General features: G+C 39.6%; 1 protein-coding gene and 2 long non-coding RNA genes across 3 annotated transcripts in view; 1 reads left to right on the top strand and 2 right to left on the bottom strand.

Annotated features, from left to right (window-relative positions):
- The window catches only part of LOC145451868 (polyserase-2-like), a 111,980-nt gene that overhangs the window by 25,409 nt on the left and 67,379 nt on the right, over nt 1-19,192 (top strand). Inside the window, exons 8-9 of the mRNA XM_080330090.1 lie at nt 386-563; nt 3,603-3,737. Of these exons, the coding sequence (XP_080186216.1) occupies nt 386-563; nt 3,603-3,737 (313 nt within the window). The remainder of the gene's footprint in view (nt 1-385; nt 564-3,602; nt 3,738-19,192) is intronic.
- Nucleotides 1-19,192, bottom strand: part of LOC145451878 (uncharacterized) — a 249,497-nt gene that overhangs the window by 189,454 nt on the left and 40,851 nt on the right. The window lies entirely within an intron of this gene.
- LOC145452642 (uncharacterized) lies at nt 12,087-13,857 on the bottom strand. The gene is made up of 2 exons (XR_013919459.1): nt 12,794-13,857; nt 12,087-12,309 (listed from the first exon to the last, which is right to left on the bottom strand). It is a non-coding gene; the product is annotated as an uncharacterized LOC145452642 (long non-coding RNA).

The following is a 19,192-nucleotide window of genomic DNA, read 5'->3' as shown; positions in this document are numbered from 1 at the left end:
TCATGTAGTTTTACGTGAAATCCCGCGTCACGCGACTCACAGATAACGATCTACAGGTATTTCGGCCACGCGTGTGCCTATGTAAATTGGTAACACATATAGCTCTACCGACCCACTCGTAGTTTTCCTGAAAGGCGAAATGTCCAGTTGCCCACCCTTTAATTTATATGCATCCGACCCTTTAATCTTTATTGTGAAGGTCAGTCACCATTCGAATCTGGAAATCTCGACTTGACTTCACTCTCGGCCCTGCCGAGTCAGCCAATACTCCATGACGAAACAATTTAACACCGTAATTCATCGCGGACTATAACCCCAGTTATATAGTTCCACTCAATCAACTATAACTTTTGCCGGATTAAACTTACAAGGATATTATATTCAGGGTGATAGTGGCGGCCCATTGGTGTGCCAAAGACGGAAGTCTTGTCAGTGGTTCATGGCTGGAGTGGTTTCCTTTGGAAGTACAATATGTGGTGCAGTAGGAGTTCCTGGGGTCTACGTTAATGTTCCAAAGTACCAGGGTTGGATCGAAAAAACAATGAAGATAAATTCCATACCAGGTGCAAACGTATTACGATTGTTTACGTTAAAGATGTTTCTTTTGGAATGTAATTTCGTGAGTTATGTAAAAACTTCAGGCACCTTGCCTGAGAAACGAGTTCTGTACACCCGACACGAGCGGCTATAGAGACGACCAAGTCTTTAAATTACCTTAGTCAGTGGGGGCTTTTGTGTGGGAGAGGTGGGCGGTCTGTCTCAAACCTCGAAATGATGTGCTGGCTTATTACTAATGTCAGTCGATAGCTTTCCACATTAGTGTGGTATATTTAGCATGCAGCAGTTGTATCTCTATTCTATTATTTCACGCTACATGCTATACATATTCAACATCAAGACATGAGCTATAGGTAACTGGGTCAATTCCTTTATAATTTGACAATGTAAGATAAAAGATGGGGCAGGAACTAGAGCAATTTAACATTCAAGCCTGCTTTAAAGCCATGTTATAGTGTCATAAACAAATCAGGTAATCCCGTTCCACCAGGTGCACTAATATTAAGTTGTTAAGACACGACAGGGGGTCTCGGGGACGGAGCCCCCCAAAAGCAGCTATTACATACTTATGGGTCGGGCCCTGGAAGTCTCGCCCAAGCCCCCCACCATAATTGTAGGGCTACCACTGATCTGACGCATATAGAAATCAGACACTAAAGACGAACACAACTCTTTGAAGAACACATTTACATACTGTGGCATTAAAAATAAGTTGTGCGCGAAAATGTAGTTTTATATATACATTTTAGTGACCCAAACGTAAATGTTATTATAGTTTCAAAAAAACACTCTCGGCTGTTTGTGAATATATAGGCCTACATAGAATAGATACCACTGGTGGAGCGGGGCATGGACCGGAGCCGGATTTTCTCATTTTGGGCCGGAGCCGGTTCGAAGCCAGATCAGTGCTTTTCTGGTACGGCAGGAATCGGATCGGAGCCGGATCAGTATTTTTTATTAAGAATAAGCCAGCTCCCCCGAATCGATAGGTGAAGTGAAACGCTCATGGAAGCAAACCAAATGCTAGCACCAGTTGGCATAATTACTTCAGATAAGGGATGGGCTCGATCTTTGAGTTTTAAATTTCTTGATTGCATTGTTTCAATCAATGTTCAGTACCACCATGAGAGTAGATAATTATTATCGAAGTTCTTCGGACCGGATCATGGTCATTTCCAGGACCGGAGTTGGACCAGAGCTGTAAAATATATGGATCGGAGTAGGACCATAGAATTTGTAGATCCGCTCCGCACTAATGTCTATACCAGTGGTGGGCACACTACGGCCTGCGGGCCGCATGCGGCCCGCGACAACGTCTTGTGCGGCCCGCGAAAGGCTCAAGAATCGTATTTAAAATATTTAAAAAATGTGCAGTTAAAATCTAATTGCTGCAATTACTGGATTAAACTTTTACTCGTTATATTCAACCATGATAATTATAAGTTATATTCTGACTACGGTATATTTTCATTCCATTGCTTGTACGATATCCCGACCTCAGGGCCCGCGCATTTTAAAAGGTTTCAATTGCTAAACATCACATAAGTTCAAAACGGAAATGATATAACTTGGTCCACGAGTGTTTTTCTTAACAAACTGGTTACTGAGGACGACCCACTTATATATTATCGCCATATTTCATCGGTCACTATATGGCGGTGGTTCTCAAACTGGGGGCGTGGAAGCATCTGAAAGGGGGCGCGAACTGAAGATTTTCACGCGCTCTGCGCGATTTGCCTCTATTTCATGGTGATTGCTCTGTCTATTGTCCAAATTTCCTATTTGATAATTATTCTCTCATCTACAGCCATAACCTTCAATGCCATCAAACTATTCGTTAGGATTGCTAGCATTCTGCTTTCTCTTTTGGATATTTTGTGATATCCGGTAAAGAGGGCGCAAAAATTTTCACTATCATAATGGTGGCGTGTCTAATAAAATTTGAGAACCACTGCTATATGATTAAATAACAAAGTTGCCTTTTGGCTAATAATCAATGTTCCCTCTGAGCTGCGTACGTGCACAATTGCACAGTGCTGACACGATCTCTGCGCTGAGAAAATTCGAAGTGATGACCCTTTTTTCAGTCGTTGCGCACTGTTGTCCAAGGGACTGTGCAGTGAGTTGGTGAGTGTGCGCACCATCGAGAAAAATTAGCGTGAATATTTCAATCTCAATTTAATATAGTGAGGCCCGCGAATGGATTTAGATGTTGAATGCGGCCCGCGAGCCCAAAAGTTTGCCCACCTCTGGTCTATACCATCGCATCGAATCGACTCTGTCAAGAATTAAGCGAAAAATAAATTGTTCGTTTCATAGTCATCCGTAAAGGTCGACAACGTATTTGAAATAGTGTATACTATTGCCTAATAAATGAATTGCATCTGCGCTGTACTGCAGTAATTGGCACAGATCGTATTAAACGCTCAGGAGTTATACCTTCACGTTAGTGTTTTTGTACAGTATTACGATTCAACAAATACTGCATATTGTATAGTTGCGTAAAAGACACACATAGTGTTAATTAGGGTTACCCTATGTTCTCATTTTGGAGGATACATCCTCCTTTTTCGGGACATCGAAAATGTTCTCCGAGGACGGCTTAATATCCACCTTTATAGCTTTGACACCCAGGCCACTGGACAGGCATGACTAAAAAAACGCCATAGATGTATGCGGAAGTTCGAGCGGGTCTTTCACGAGTCGGGCTGGGAATATGACCGTTTCCGGTGAAAATTCCCAAAGCAGCAGTTTTCTATAGTCCGGTCATTTAACTTTTGTGGTTTGTAAAAAGATTCCTTTTGTCCGGATCCCAAAATATAGTAACCCTAGGTACACCAATAAACAATAAAAATTAATGACACGCAGAGCTTCAAGCCAGGCAGTAAATCATTTATGGAAAAGTTAGACATAATGGTAACGCATGCCCGCTCAAACTCTCGCTTTCCCTGTTTACCACGTGTCGTGTCGTGACATCACACATTCTCACTGTCGTCTTCGAATTTCAGCAATGTAGTTAAATTACTGAGTCCGTCATATTTCAGTGCCCGGAAAGTGGCAACCTTGCTCCAAAACATGTGGGGGTGGAATGCAGTTCAAGATTAAGAAATGCTCTGGGTCAAGGAGTGCCAATTGTCCGAAAAAGTACAGAGGATGCAATACTCAACCATGTCCAGCAAGTAAGAACGCGATTGCTTATAATGATTTCGTGTTTTATATTCATGCTAAACCAGATTAAAATAAAATTGTTGTCCAAAAAACAATCTAAAATGACCCAAATGATCCAAAATTAACCGAAATAATATTATCACAACACAGCAAATATCGAACAACTTTATTTTTTGTCATGCCGCATTGTAAGCGCCCTACATATGGATACAAGTCTGTGATATCGAAACGACATTTCGAGAGGGCAAAAAGCTTCACAATCACTTCAGAGTTAGGCACATGGACTGAAAGGCGAAAACGCCGATGCTAAACCGATGCGTTACATTGTTCTCCAGGGTTATAATGACATGAGTCACGATTTTCTGATGACTCGACTTGACTCGAGTCATTTCCTCGAAATAGGAAAATGACTCGACTCGACTCCAGTCAGTTTGTTTATTGACTCGACTTGGACTCGAGTAGTTACGCATGACTCGAACCAAGTCATATGACTCGAGACTCAGACGGCCAACACCGGCATTTCATCGTAGTTTCGAACAATGGTAAAGTATCCACACTATTGGGATTTCGTCTATTGGTACTGGTACTCGGAAATGCGACCAGAAACTGCTAAAAGTGAGGAAAATTAGTATATTATAAATGGGAACCATTCTATATCACCAAACAGAGTTATAAAAAGTAGGTTTAACAAGACTTTAACTTGAAACTGAGCAGTCAACACAATGACTTAGACTCGGGCTCGAGTCATAATACCATGACTCGGAATCGACCCTCTGCTCGCTGACTTGGACTTAGACTTGACTCGGTGGCGAATTGAAAATGACTCGACTTGACTCGAGTCAAAACTGAAAATGTGAGATTGAATTGTGACTCGGAAGTAGAGCAAGTACCCTCTGGTGAGAGGTAAATATAAAAGATAAACAAAGAATTTGTGATTCGTAAAATATAATACACAATCAAACACTTCCTGAATTGAAAATGCTGCATTTTGGAGTCACAAACACTGCATTTTGACTTGCGTGATGCGCCGATATCGTTTCGCAAAACAGGAAATTCACTAGAGCGCAGTGCGTTGTGCGATTTTGAAAAACAGATGTTCGCGGCTGTATTTTGATCTGTGTGACACAATAAAAGCCTCCGTTTCGCAAATCAGGAAATTCACTAAAGCGCATTGCGTTGTGCGATTTTGAAAAAAACAGATGTTCGCGGCTGCATTTTGACCTGTGTGACACACTAAATACGTCCGTTTCGGAAATTCGGAAACGCGCCTGTTGTGCAAGAGGATTTGTTTTCGAGCGCGCGCGACCTATATTTCTAATGACTCTAGCATCCTGCGCGCTGAATTGTTTCCCGTGCAGCTAGATGTTTTGTCCAGTCAGTGCGAAATAGTTTGCTAAATCTAGGAATCAGTCGCATGGTGTTACTTTAGTAATTAGTTTACCACAGAGCCGGCGTAGATGGTAATTCGAAAACCAACAATAACCGCACTCGCAAATTACCACACTTCAAAAAAGTGTAAAATAGATTGCAAATCACGCCATCGCTGACAAGATAATGTCTCGGACATAACCATCTTTAGTGACTTGGTGTTACAGCCGATCGCTCACGCGGTGAAATTTTAGTAATCATTTTGTCACAGAACTTGATTTCGCTGGTAAGATTTAATAAGTAACGAATAACAGAACCGCCAGTGTGGGTAACTTGAATAGCAACAAATTGTCACGTATTGCCATCCTAACCCTAATCCTGCGTGAGGTTACTGCATACTCAAATAGGTGTGAAATAATTGTAAAATCATACGATCACTGACAAGGGTAACGAATAACAGAACCACAACGGCGGCGACGACTTGAATACCAACAAATTGTCAATTGTCGGTATAACTAGGAGTTTATTCTTTTTTGAAACCGAATATTACTTGACATGACCAACTTTCGGCTCCGTTTACGATTTCCACACAGTCGCTATAAGTTTTCACGCTTCTTGAATAGGATTGACTTTAGTTGCGTCATAAGAATCATGATAATATTCAATCAATGTGTTAATTTACCAACTCGAAATCTCACTCGCGCTACAAGTGAAGCTGAATTGTATCCGAATATGTTAATTTACTGCCTTGACATCAGGATTATATCAATAATATTAAGAATGTTGATGGCGTGTTTGTCGGATTATTTACACAATGATTTGAAACAGAACGTTGAAACTTACAACTTTATCATTGGTCTATAATTATTTTTTGTTGCAACTGAGTTTATGGAAATGTAATCGCTAGTACATCTTACCGTGGTCAAGAGAGTTATTTACAACAACATTCACAAGTGTTAAATCCAATTTTCACTTACTCGATCATATCACTACAACTTGCAAACTTGAATAATTCATCCTGGTTGTATTCATGAGAATATTCAATCAATGTGTCAATTTGTCAACTTGAAATGAAACTCACTACACAAATCAAGTTGATTCGTATTTGAATGTGTTGATTCGGCACAACCCTAATACATTGAGAAATCCATTTAACGCGATCTGTCGGTTCGAACGCAACCTGAATATTATAGACGCCAACTTTCAAACACGTCAGAGTATTCACACATCCCGCGCCGCTGTTTTCACATCTATAGAATCAATACCAACTAGCTCGACAAGAATCAAGAATCATAAGCATGCACATTATACAGTTATTGTATATATCAACTTGAAATCAAACTCGTAACAAAAACACGCATCTTATCACTTGCCAACTCTATATCATGAAAATCCTCGAACCCATATTATTAAGAATGTTATGGTACGGCGTCGGAATCCGCTCGCAAGATGTTCTATAGATAAATTGAGATCCACTAAAATGAAATATTTTGACTTTGGTGTAGTGTGAATTGAAATAGGATTGACAAACATCACCAACTCTCACCTTGTCACCAGTTCACCAATCACTAAACGAAAACGGTAGCGAATTGTGATTACAACTCGGTTAGTTGAACGACACAGTTACAGATTCGTAGGTTTGATGTAATCTTAATTCACCGACGAAAGCTTGATGTGATAAACCTCGATCAACATTCGAGTGGGGCAATTTTCAAAATATTTGTCGCAAAGAAAATATTGAATGAAGACTCACGCATGCGTTTCATATTTCAAGCGTGTGAAAATTATTTTCTGTTACACCAAATTGTTTTCTGCGACACTAATATAATTTGTATCTAGAAAAGCTATCCATACGACGGGACCGATGTTGGGAAATGTCCATAATGCGACGAGTGAGTAAAATACACCTTGGGTTCGTGGTGATCCGATTATTCTCATGTCACGCAAAAACAACCAATGTAAAATACAGTGTGTGTAATTTGTTGAAATGATTACGAAATAAATAATAGTAATAATCACGTTGGTTGTTACTATCGATGCTTTAGCTTTAATCCACTAAGACTAAGTGATATATTCAAATACGTGCGCTATGTTGACAGCTCAGTGATACTCTCGGGGTCTTGTACTGCTAAGTCAGGACTGATCTTGTCTAGAATTCAACCACGTCCAAGTAAGATCTTTTAGTGATTAAGTTTTGTGGTGAAAATTACTGTACCGAATGGAAATAGAGAACGTTATATCAATAGTACTAATGAACAAACACGTTTATCATATTTCACGTAGGTTCTGTTTCTGATTTCTTTGATAGTACGTGTTCTACAAATAACTCACGTCTATCCAATTAAGATAACGGCAACAAACATTCTCGAAATTGATTTTGCGATGATCAAAGTGTGAAATGGTGCGAACGGATTAAGCAATAATCAAGTGGCCGTATATGTCAATTCACGTAGTGCGATATCTTGAAACCGGGAAATGCGCGTAAGTGTTTCAATTCTCATCACACACTCTAATAATAAAATATTGAACCGATTGTTAAATGTATCAATAACGACTTTCTAACGAAAATGATTAAAATATGTTTTGTTTGTCTGTAAATTCAACATTAACCATATTGTTGCTTTACATTTGACCCTGGTAATTACAACTGACAGATTTGTAAAATATTAGCAAGCACAATATAGCATTCTGTAATACATACAGAAGTGAGTAAAGGATTAATTCCCAATCAATAATATTTCATTACGAAATTCGAACACATGCGCAATTTTACATTGACAACTCTAGCCTATTTAATACACTATGGTGTACTTGGAAACATCGATTCGCGATTGTGTTAGGTAGACTCACAAATGGAGATGATAAGAACACTGTTTCAAAAATTTTTGTTGTACAACTTTTTTCCTAACTTCGTTACAATCCATTCGTGATAAATTGTCGAATATGATTTAAGACCACAAGTCGAAGATGGATGATTTGTTTTATTCAAATAAAAGAATATATATATATATATTTTGCTTCTATGTCGCAGAAATGTAATTTGTATGAATGACATAGACAACAGCGAATCTATTTCTGCAATTTGAAATGACACTTCAAACAAAAGGTCTGACGACTTGTATTTTAATATTGAGAAATGCATTGATTAGTATGACCAGTTTACAAAACCACGATAATGCTTTTGTTGTATGTGTGTTATCATCAAACAAATGGGTGATTTGATTCAAGTCTTACGGTTAGACGTTATTTTTCGCGGTTGGAATAAAACGAAAGTTCGTTGAAATAGCATACTTACGAGTTCAATAATATTCTCTATGGACGAATGCGAATAATCCAACAGCTACAAGCAGAATTTAAAAATTGATGCTGTTTTGTGGTTAACTCAAGTCAGTAACCAGGTTCGCGTTGATTCCAAGAATGATCATGACGAGTTAGCCGATAATTTAGTTATTGTTGTATTAACTATGTCGTAAAGAGTTGATCTGGTGAGTTACAAACGGATTGACTTGAAAAGGTTTTTGTATTTTACTATTCTGCGTATGGCGAGATGTTAAAATGTTGAGATGTCATAGTGATAGTATTTCTGAAACTATCTTTGACAAACGTAAAGCTGAATAGAGTTGCGATGTGTCATTACTTGTTCCAAATCAATGTGCGTATTATCTCAAGATGTGACTAGGTGAGAGTTGGTGATGTTTATCAATCCTATTTCAATTCACACTACACCAAAGTCAAAATATTTCATTTTAGGTGATCTCAATTTACCTATAGAACATCTTGCGAGTGGATTCCGACGCCGTGCCATAACATTCTTAATAATATGGGTTCGAGGATGTTCATGATATAGAGTTGGCAAGTGATAAGATGCGTGTTTTTGTTACGAGTTTGATTTCAAGTTGATATATACAATAACTGTATAATGTGCATGCTTATGATTCTTGATTCTTGTAGAGCTAGTTGGTATTGATTCGATAGGTGTGAAAACAACGGCGCGGGATGTGTGAATACTCCGACGTGTTTGAAAGTTGGCGTCAGTAATATTCAGGTTGCGTTCGAATCGACAGATCGCGTTAAATGGATTTCTCAATGGATTAGGGTTGTGCCGAATCAACACATTCAAATACGAATCAACTTGATTTGTGTAGTGAATTTCATTTCAAGTTGACAAATTGACACATTGATTGAATATTCTCATGAATACAACCAGAATGAATTATTCAAGTTTGCAAGTTGTAGTGATCGAGTAAGTGAAAATTGGATTTAACACTTGTGAATGTTGTTGTGAATAACTCTCTTGACCATGGTAAGATGTACTAGCGATTACATTTCCATAAACTCAGTTGCAACAAAAAATAATTATAGACCAATGATAAAGTTGTAAGTTTCAACGTTCTGTTTCAAATCATTGTGTAAATAATCCGACAAACACGCCATCAACATTCTTAATATGATTGATATAAGACATTACCATGACCATGTTTACAGACTTTGAATAATATTATCCTGATGTCAAGGCAGTAATTTAACATATTCGGATACAATTCAGCTTCACTTGCAGCACGAGTGAGATTTCGAGTTGGTAAATTAACACATTGATTGAATATTATCATGAGTCTTATGACGCAACTAAAGTCAATCCTATTCAAGAAGCGTGAAAACTTGTAGCGACTGTGTGGAAATCGAAAACGGAGCCGAAAGTTGGTCAAGTCAAGTAATATTCAGTTTCAAAAAAGAATAAACTCCTAAAAAGATTATAGTTATACCGACAATTGACAATTTGTTGGTATTCAAGTCGCCGCCGATCTGGTTCTGTTATTCGTTACCCTTGTCAGTGATCGTCTGATTTTACAATTATTTCACACCTATTTGAGTATGCAGTAACCTCACGAAGGATTAGGGTTAGGATGGCAATACGTGACAATTTGTTGCTATTCAAGTTGCCCACACTGGCGGTTCTGTTATTCGTTACTTATTAAGTCTTACCAGCTAAATCTAGTTCTGTGACAAAATGATTACTAAAATTTCACCGCGTGAGCGATAGGCTGTAACATCAAGTCACTAAAGATGGTTATGTCCGAGACATTATCTTGTCAGCGATGGCGTGATTTGCAATCTATTTTACACTTTTTTGAAGTGTGGTAATTTGCGAGTGCGGTTATTGTTGGTTTTCGAATTACCATCTACGCCGGCTCTGTGGTAAACTACTAAAGTAACACCTTGCGACTGATTCCTAGATTTAGCAAACTATTTCGCACTGACTGGACAAAACATCCAGCTGCACGGGAAACAATTCAGCGCGCAGGATGCCAGAGTCATTCGAAATATAGGTCGCGCGCGCTCGAAAACAAATCCTCTTGCACAACAGGCGCGTTTCCGAATTTCCGAAACGGACGTATTTAGTGTGTCACACAGGTCAAAATGCAGCCGCGAACATCTGTTTTTTCAAAATCGCACAACGCACTGCGCTTTAGTGAATTTCCTGTTTTGCGAAACGGAGGCTTTTATTGTGTCACACAGATCAAAATACAGCCGCGAACATCTGTTTTTCAAAATCGCACAACGCACTGCGCTTTAGTGAATTTCCTGTTTTGCGAAACGATATCGGCGCATCACGCAAGTCAAAATGCAGTGTTTGTGACTCCAAAATGCAGCATTTTCAATACAGGAAGTGTTCAATTGTGTATTATATTTTACGAATAACAAATTCTTTGTTTATCTTTTATATTTACCTCTCACCAGGGGGTACTTGCACTACTCTCGGACCAGTGTGACTTGGTTGTTGTTCCCAAAGAATATAATGCAAATATATCTTCTAACTCAAAAAGCCCCGGTCCCACTAATTCTTTCGGTAGTTCTATTATTCATATGTTCGCATTCAAAGTATGTTACTTGCGCTTAAATTATTATTTCTTCAATCTCTGGCTTTCTTCAGAGTTGCGATGTGGTTAAGTGCGCCGTTGCATTAACCTTTTTATACGGTGATCGTATCGGGGGAAACGCAAATGGTGGTAATATTAATGCGTTATCCCGCGCTTAAAGTTAAATATCTTGTATTCCTCACAACTCAGACGCAGGGTCGCTTGACGAAAACACGGGGAGCATAGAATGCGCTTACTTATATTATCAAATTCCAAACCTTCGCAGTTAGGAAGTCCACGTAATGAGTTAAAATATTTAGGATCCGCGCCCTGAACAATTTCAGAAACTCAGGTTTAAGGCTTCACGTTCCATCATCGTCATTGACGAATTTCACCAGTGTGACTAAATTAGGAAATCTATCGTATCCCAGTATCTGAATACTGCTCCAAGACACTGTTTCTCAAACTTTTTTACTCATCGGGCCTGGCCAATGAACGAGGTGTCAAACGCCCCCTGCCATTATTCGCACGGCTCAAGTCAACATTTCCAAACATTATTAAAGGGGCACTGCACTCTAAAAATGATGTGGTCTCAAATTGAAGGGCAAAACGAAAGAAAAATTTTGGTCACAGCCGTTTTCTTCAGAACGCCACCGAAATGGAGCTGTAATGTATTGAAATTTCCAGAGTTGCAGCACGCTCCAGCAGTCACGCAGAGATCGAACTTTATATAGTTGTCAGCCGATGTTATGAAGGAAATATGTCGTATACACGCCTACACACAAAAAAAAATTTACCTCGATTTACCGCGAAATGTCTGGAAGCAGGGTGGCCAGCCACTTGGCAGTAATATAACATTACCGTCACTCAATGTAAATTCAACTTACAACCGTCCGGTAATCTAACTTTACATGCCAGACTGTAATGTTACAGTCACCTCTGGTATATTCAATCTACATTCTCTTCTGTGTACATTTACCACCGAGACTGTAATTTTACCGCCTTACCTACCTACCTACCTACAACCCTACATGCTGTCCTTGTAAATCAGATTACATGCCAGCTTGTAAATTCACGTCTCAGCCTACATCCATACCTATCCCAAAGCAACGCGATGCCAAAATACCGCAAAAGTTTCTTCACGCCCTCAAGACGACATTAGGACAACTGTATATTCATTCATGATTCACGATGAAAAAGTATTGCTGCTGGAGGTATAATTCTTGTTTAGGAGGCATGCAAATATAGCACGAGTGGTCCCAAGAAAAGGTGAATTAATTCCAACGCCGGATAAACTTCCAATTCTTTCTTTTTCTCGTCTTCATTCCTTCTGTGTGACTGGTATCTTGCAGTTCCACTAAAAATAATTCATGCGTAAGTCGCTATACTAAGCCAAGTTGCTAACCTAGACATGACTTATAAAGACTAAGAAAAATAGGCTAACAAAAATATAACAAGTTTTGAAGTACCGGTACTGGTACATTGTGAGTTGACGACTCCTCATTTAACATGATATAACAGAGATTCATGACTTAAATGATCAATGTGTTGAAAGAAAAGGTGCCTCATTTAATGCGGCATGTGAGCCAAACATATCGAGCAGTGGATGAAAACATATCTAAGCTATGACCCGATAAATGTCAATAACAAGCTAACAGTTTCAACTACTCCGCGGCAGAGTATGTGGTGTCGCAGGCCATTATACAAGTCGACTAATATCCCAAAATAGAACTGAGAATGGGGCGACTGAAATATTTAAATCTTGAAACCAAAGTCATCCGGGTGGTGTGCACAGTCGTAGATATTCACGGTAACTAATACTATACAGTAGGCTACTGTACCTTTTACGATGTGCATCCCATTCATCAGTCCTGACAATCTTCAACGAAAGTCTCTACTTTCTTCAATCACAAGTCATAAGCTTCGCACCGTCAGCCTTTGCATGCCCAAAGCTCAATATTAATGGCCGACCAGTCGGCTACTCGGCTCGACACGCAGACGACTTTGAAATAAGTGATATTCATCCGCTCACATATGCCACCAATAATATTTACTGTCCACGTTATAATGTTCAATCCAGGTTGGTTTTTCAAACAGAAACATCTATCAACACCTATAGTCCCTTTCTTTTGCATCTAATTTCGTATATATTGATATTTATTGCTCCACGTGTGGTTCCCTACTTACTTACCTAACCGGACGCTATTTGTGATGTCACAGTTGACTTTTGGTTGTTTACTACGAATCTCAGAATAACCTGCAACGCGCAACATAAGGTAACCTATTATAGGTCGCCGTGTCCGCCATTAAGAAATGGTCAACTGAGCCTGCTGATGTGCTGATATTTCTAGTTTCAGGAATAAGATTATATATCCTAAACTGATTTTTGTAACTCATTAGCCCTATCTGTTACAACAAATCTAACCGCCGAGACCGACCGTGTAGCCATAGCCTTATAATATAATGTATATGGTGTAACTACATTGTCAGCTGCTTCTTGCACCCAACTATGCACTATACCGAAATTGGTACTAGGATCAATCAGTTCCGTGTGACCTAATCCTGTCTCGCGAACGAGGTTGAATCAGGTCAAATCGCAACGAGAATGATATCACAGTGACATGCACTTCCACGTATCCACTGGTTGCTGGGGCTTGGAAGCTAATCAATTTTGCCAATAGCTTGGTAAAATGCCGTAGCGAGTAACTGTCAGTAACCTTGCGAAGAAATTCTGGTAACTTGACTTAGCAGCTAAATTAATGTAATATTACATATCAAAATGTAAAATGACAAACTACACGCTGCTATTAGCTGCGACCGATAATTCGTTGTAAAATTTACAGAAATTTCTTTGTAAATCTACCAGATTTTTTTGTGTGAGGTGGTTTGGATACCGCGTTCAACGGAAGATGTCCATTGTCCAGTCAGGAGATTTATGTCAAAATCGGGCCTAGTGTATTCTATTTCCTTCATAACATAGGCTGACAACTATATAAAGTTCGACCTCTGCGTGCTGCAACTCTGGAAATTTCAATACATTACAGCTCCATTAAGGTGGCGTTCTGAAGAAAACGGCTGCGGCCAAAATTTTTCTTTCGTTTTGCCCTTCAATTTGAGACCACATCATTTTTAGAGTGCAGTGCCCCTTTAACTCTTTTTATTCATACCAACCAATAGACACGTCCTTCTACTAAGACACTAAACTGTATGGGATGTTACAGCTTGGTCAGTATCCCGAGCGGTGTGTAGCAGTGTTGGGACGACGTCCAATCTTTCTCGCCATCTCATCGGTGCAAGCGGTGTCTTATTAGAAGCCTAGAAGTGGGCCGTGCTACAAGTCGGCAGCTAGGGAATAAGAATGAAGAAAATTGACCTGGTGTAACTGACGATAGTATTCGACACACACCATGTATACCTCAAAACAAACAACTAAATCTCTGCGATTGGCAATTATGGAAAGTTCATTGTATTTGGTTTTGTTTATTTGGTTTGTGTGACTAGTAAATCAACTGAGAATGTGGTAGACATCCTTGCTCACATTGAATGTAGTACTGCACCCTGTTATTAACCTGAACAGTGAACATGAATGTATTCTAAACAAAACAACGCATATTATATATAGCAGTGGTCGGGAACCTTTTTTGTCCGAAGAGCCATATTGGCCCTATTTTTTTCCATCTCAACTCCCAAAGAGCCATACATGCCATTCAACTGTTACGTCACAATTGAAAATTCGTGACGTCATCATAGCACTTATTCGAAGTCACTACATGAGATTCCTCGTGTGCGCCATATTTTCTCTGTAAAAACTGGTATTTATTGCTCGAAAATAGAGCTCGAGACGAAGGGTAAGCCACTGACGGGCCAAGCCTCACCTCACCATTGATAACACAATCCATCGTAAGTAGCTCAGAATTTGTTGAAACTGATGATATTAATCGAATGCGACTGTCACACTGATTCGGAAAATCTTAATACTTATCGACTTCTCAATTCTCAAAGTATTCGGTGGCAACATAACGTAGCGCTACACTCCTACATTTTGTCAAGAACGTGAATAGCTATGGCGTTGTTTGTAATTCGATTTTGTAATGGTGAATGTCACATCTACAACAGTTCATTCCGCGCCGTAGATCAGGAAGACAATGAGTATTTTAAAACTGCGTTTTGAATGGGCGTGGCCATGTATGCTATGCTCTTTGATTAATCAACGTATCGCTCAATTAAAGATTTCGAGTCGGGTACGTAGAATTCGCGACAGTAACTTAAATTTGATGATTTTGAAAAGAGGGAGTCCGAGCCCCTAAACCTGAAGACGGCATTGTCTCTACCTCTTGAAGACATGTTTGTTTATCCTGCCACGAGAATAATTATTCTGGTCGTGATGAAAATTTACCAACAAGTCGCCGCAATATTGATCAATTCAGTTCAAAAATATATATTTGGCAAAGAGCCATATCTTATACCCAAAAGAGCCATATATGGCTCGCGAGCCATAGGTTCCCGACCACTGATATATAGGTTGTGGGTCACAACCAGACTTGTACAAACTAAACAACTAACTAAAGGTTTTTTTGTGTTGTTCTGGGTCTAGTTCTAGTTGCTGATTTTGAAAATTGACTAGTTTCAGTTCTATTTGCAAATTCTGAAGATCGGGTAGATATAGTTATAGTTTTGAAGCATCTTTAATGTACAAATGGCTCTAAGTCTCATAAGTGGCACAGTGTTTCTTCCTTCGATTTTGACACGCTGTGCGCTGCAGGATACAATACCTATAGGTCGAAACATTTTGTGAAAAATAACCTGACCTAGCGTGACGGAAGTGTTTGAGTAAAGACCAGTAGTTCTCAAACTTTTTTAGACACGCCCCCTTTTGGGATAGCGAAAAATTTCGCGCGCCCCCCTATCATCGTATCACAAAATGCAACGACAATGCTGGCAATCCCAATGGATAGTTTGAAGGTATGGAAGGTTATGAATGTTGATGCAATTCTCCAATATGAAATTCAGACTATACACTACAACAGGGGCGGGCAACATACGGCACTACTGACAACAACACTACTTGCTTACTACATCAAATTTTACTGGCTGTATGTTATACTATACGTGTATGCGCAGCGTGCGAGAGTGGAGCTTACGCATAAGTTCGTCGAAGCGAGAATTGCTGCATTATCGGCATTTACGGTGTACTCAACCCTAATGTTGCTTGTGGTAATCATGGTGTTTGTCGACTACAAATGGTCATTTACACCAAGGTGATATTTCTTATTTTTCATTCCGTAACCGCCGACTTGTAGCACGGCACACTTCTAGGCTTTTGTAAGACGTATAGGGTTACTATATTTTGGAAATCTGAAATAAGGACACTTTTTCAAAATTTTCCGACTTGCAAATCCGGAGGAAAATCCTGAAAAATGGTAAATTTTTCCCAATTCGTGGTCAGTTGACTAAAAAAAGAAAGGTCACCTTTCTCGCTCAGCGCCCAAAATACAGTTTTTCCTTTCACATTATCAGGTCAACTTTCCGGCTCATCTCCCGAAATAGCTGCTGGAGCGTTACTTAAGTGCTAATTTACTGTGTCTCAGTCGATTTTGCCATATATTTAACCAAAATTCTCGAAAAAGAGGACACCTTGGCGTCCTCTGAAGACACTTTCAAAAAAGTATAAAAAGTAGACAGATCCTCTTACAAGAGGACGTATGGTAACCCTAGTAAGACACCGTTATACCAGACGTCGCCAACTCAAAACGGGTCGCGGGCAACTTTACAAATTTCGTAGAGAACGCGAACCGCATGAATTCAATATCGAGATTAATCAGGCCACACAGTTGAACAACGACGCTATCTCGTCACCTACTCAACCCTAATGAGTTGATATCTTGGTAAATTAGGGGTACAGGGGTTATCGAATGCCTTGAAATCTTAATTAATGATTGTACCGTGTGTTGACTGATCAGATAGAAGCAGACATGGCGGCGCCTGTATGACAATGCTATTCTCAAATCCACATTGTCTTCGTCACCATCGGTGAGAAATGGCTTTGAAGTGACATTGCTGTCGTTAAAATACATTCATTAAATACGATTTATTCCTTGTATATGTGGATAAATGGGCGAATGATGTATTGATTCAGCAATCCGGCCTGCCAAGTACTTAATTTTCCTATATCCGGCCCGCCGACTGAAGAAGTTGCCCGCCCTTGCACTACAGGGCAAAAACTATGAAACGGAGGTAAATCGAGTTGTGCGCGAAAAATTTCTTCATTTGACCGCAGCTTCGCGCCCCCCTTCATACGCTTTCACGCCCGCAAAATGTTAGGGCGCTCCCCAGTTTGAGAACCACTGGTATAGACCAAACCAATTCCACATTCATTACCAGTGCAGGAGTCACCAACATGGCCCCTATTCGTATAATCCTACGGAATGAGGCTTTGAGACCATTGGTGTAAAGGAATTGTCATCGCCAAGGATTGATTGTTGCCTCTGAATAGGGTTACATTCAAAACAAATAGTGTTTTAAACACTTCGTTTAAAACATATTTTAAACAGTGTTTTAAACAAATGCCTTTTTGAAAAAAGTATTGCGTTTTTTTTTTCAAAAGTTGTGTAATTATGTTGTAATTATGTAAATACTTCCGAAAAACATGTAGTATGAGCAGGGTTGCCATACCGTCCTTATTTCTAAGATTTGTCCTTATTTTGAAGGGCCACGTCTTAGAAAATTCAACTGTCCTTATTTCTAAGAAATGTCCTTATTTTCGACTTGCGTTCTTATTTGTGTTATTTTCAACAACTACAGAACTTCTATCATTTCCCTATGGTATCTGTGTTGCATAATATTCTAAAATTATGCTTTTGCGTCGAGATTTTATGACATCATGATTGAAAGGAACTCCCGTCGCGTACGCACCACTTGATTTGACTTGGAAGTGGTGCAATAGCTTATCTAGGGCAGTGAGTGGTGTAGCAGTTTCGGCTGTACCAACCTATCGCAGCGGACGTCATTGTCGCGGTAAACAGCAGTAGGCCTACCAGGTTTCTGCTGTTTAGTCTGAAGCAGAATAAGCTGTAGGGAAGGCAGCATTTATTGCGTACTGAAAAAAGGCGTTGGCACTTGGGTTAAAAAGTAAAGCTATAAATCATTGATAAATTTATCTAAATTATATTGTACACATATAGTGTTAGCTACTAATAAGGCTAAATCTGGTAGTTGAAATAAGCAGGCGTAAAAACGTATTTCGTGACGATTATGAGAGAGAAATTTAAAGTATCAAACGCCGCTTGAAGAGCTATAGTGCTTCGCACATTGCAATATCTGCAATTGCGACATTATCCTGGAGCTGGAGACCAATAGGTAATTTCAACTCATATTGATACCCCAAAACACAAGAAGTGTGTCATATTGATTAATTCGAGCCAATCGATGAATAATTTTTTCACAAGTCCATCAGCAACGTGACGAACGTGTTTATTTTTTAGGGGGTGGGGGGGGGGGCTGACGAATTGCTGTTTCGGCCCTGAGTAAAGGTAAACCTAGACCTGAGCTGTCGCGAGGTTCATGAAGCACTTTGGACCAGTGGTTCCAAATGGTTGGGAATCCCCCACTGGTGGGGAATTCAATGGTTTCTGGTGGGGAATAGACGCATCTGTTCAAAATCATATAGAGGACAGTCTACATCAGGGGTTCTCAAACCGCGGCCCGCAGACGTTTATTTGCGGTCCGCGACATCTTTCATTATAAACGAAATTACTACTGACACGGTATTGTTACAAATTGATTTAGATACTTAGCTCTTTTATTGCACCGTCTCTGTTTCGTTTCATTACTGATTATTGAAACCATGCAGTGGTTCATAAACTGGGGGCGCGCCCCCGTTGGGCCTGAAAGCATCTGGAAGGGCCGCGAAGCTGCGGTCAACCAAAAAAATTTTGCGCTGCGCACAATTTAACTCCAGTTCTTGATTATTGATCTGTGTATAGTCCGAATTTCCTATTTGAGAATTCTTTCATCAACAGCCCTAACCTTCCATGCCACCAAACTAGCCGTTATGGTATTGCTAGCATTCTGGTTGCATTTATGATATGACGATAAGGGGGCACGAAATACTTCCCTATCAAAAAGAGGGGTTTGTCTAAAACAGTTGCCACACAGACTACTTTAACCCAGCCTTGGTTGAATCCACCGACATTGAATAACGAGTGAAATTTATCAGAGTGGACATGTATGTAGAGGAAATA

The sequence above is a fragment of the Botryllus schlosseri genome, chromosome 12 (genome assembly GCF_051294905.1).
Source record: "Botryllus schlosseri isolate E-star chromosome 12, Bs_hap1, whole genome shotgun sequence".
Taxonomy (NCBI): Eukaryota; Metazoa; Chordata; class Ascidiacea; order Stolidobranchia; family Styelidae; genus Botryllus; species Botryllus schlosseri.
Note: the sequence above shows the minus strand (reverse complement) of the source record. Positions and strands in the feature narration are given on the sequence as shown.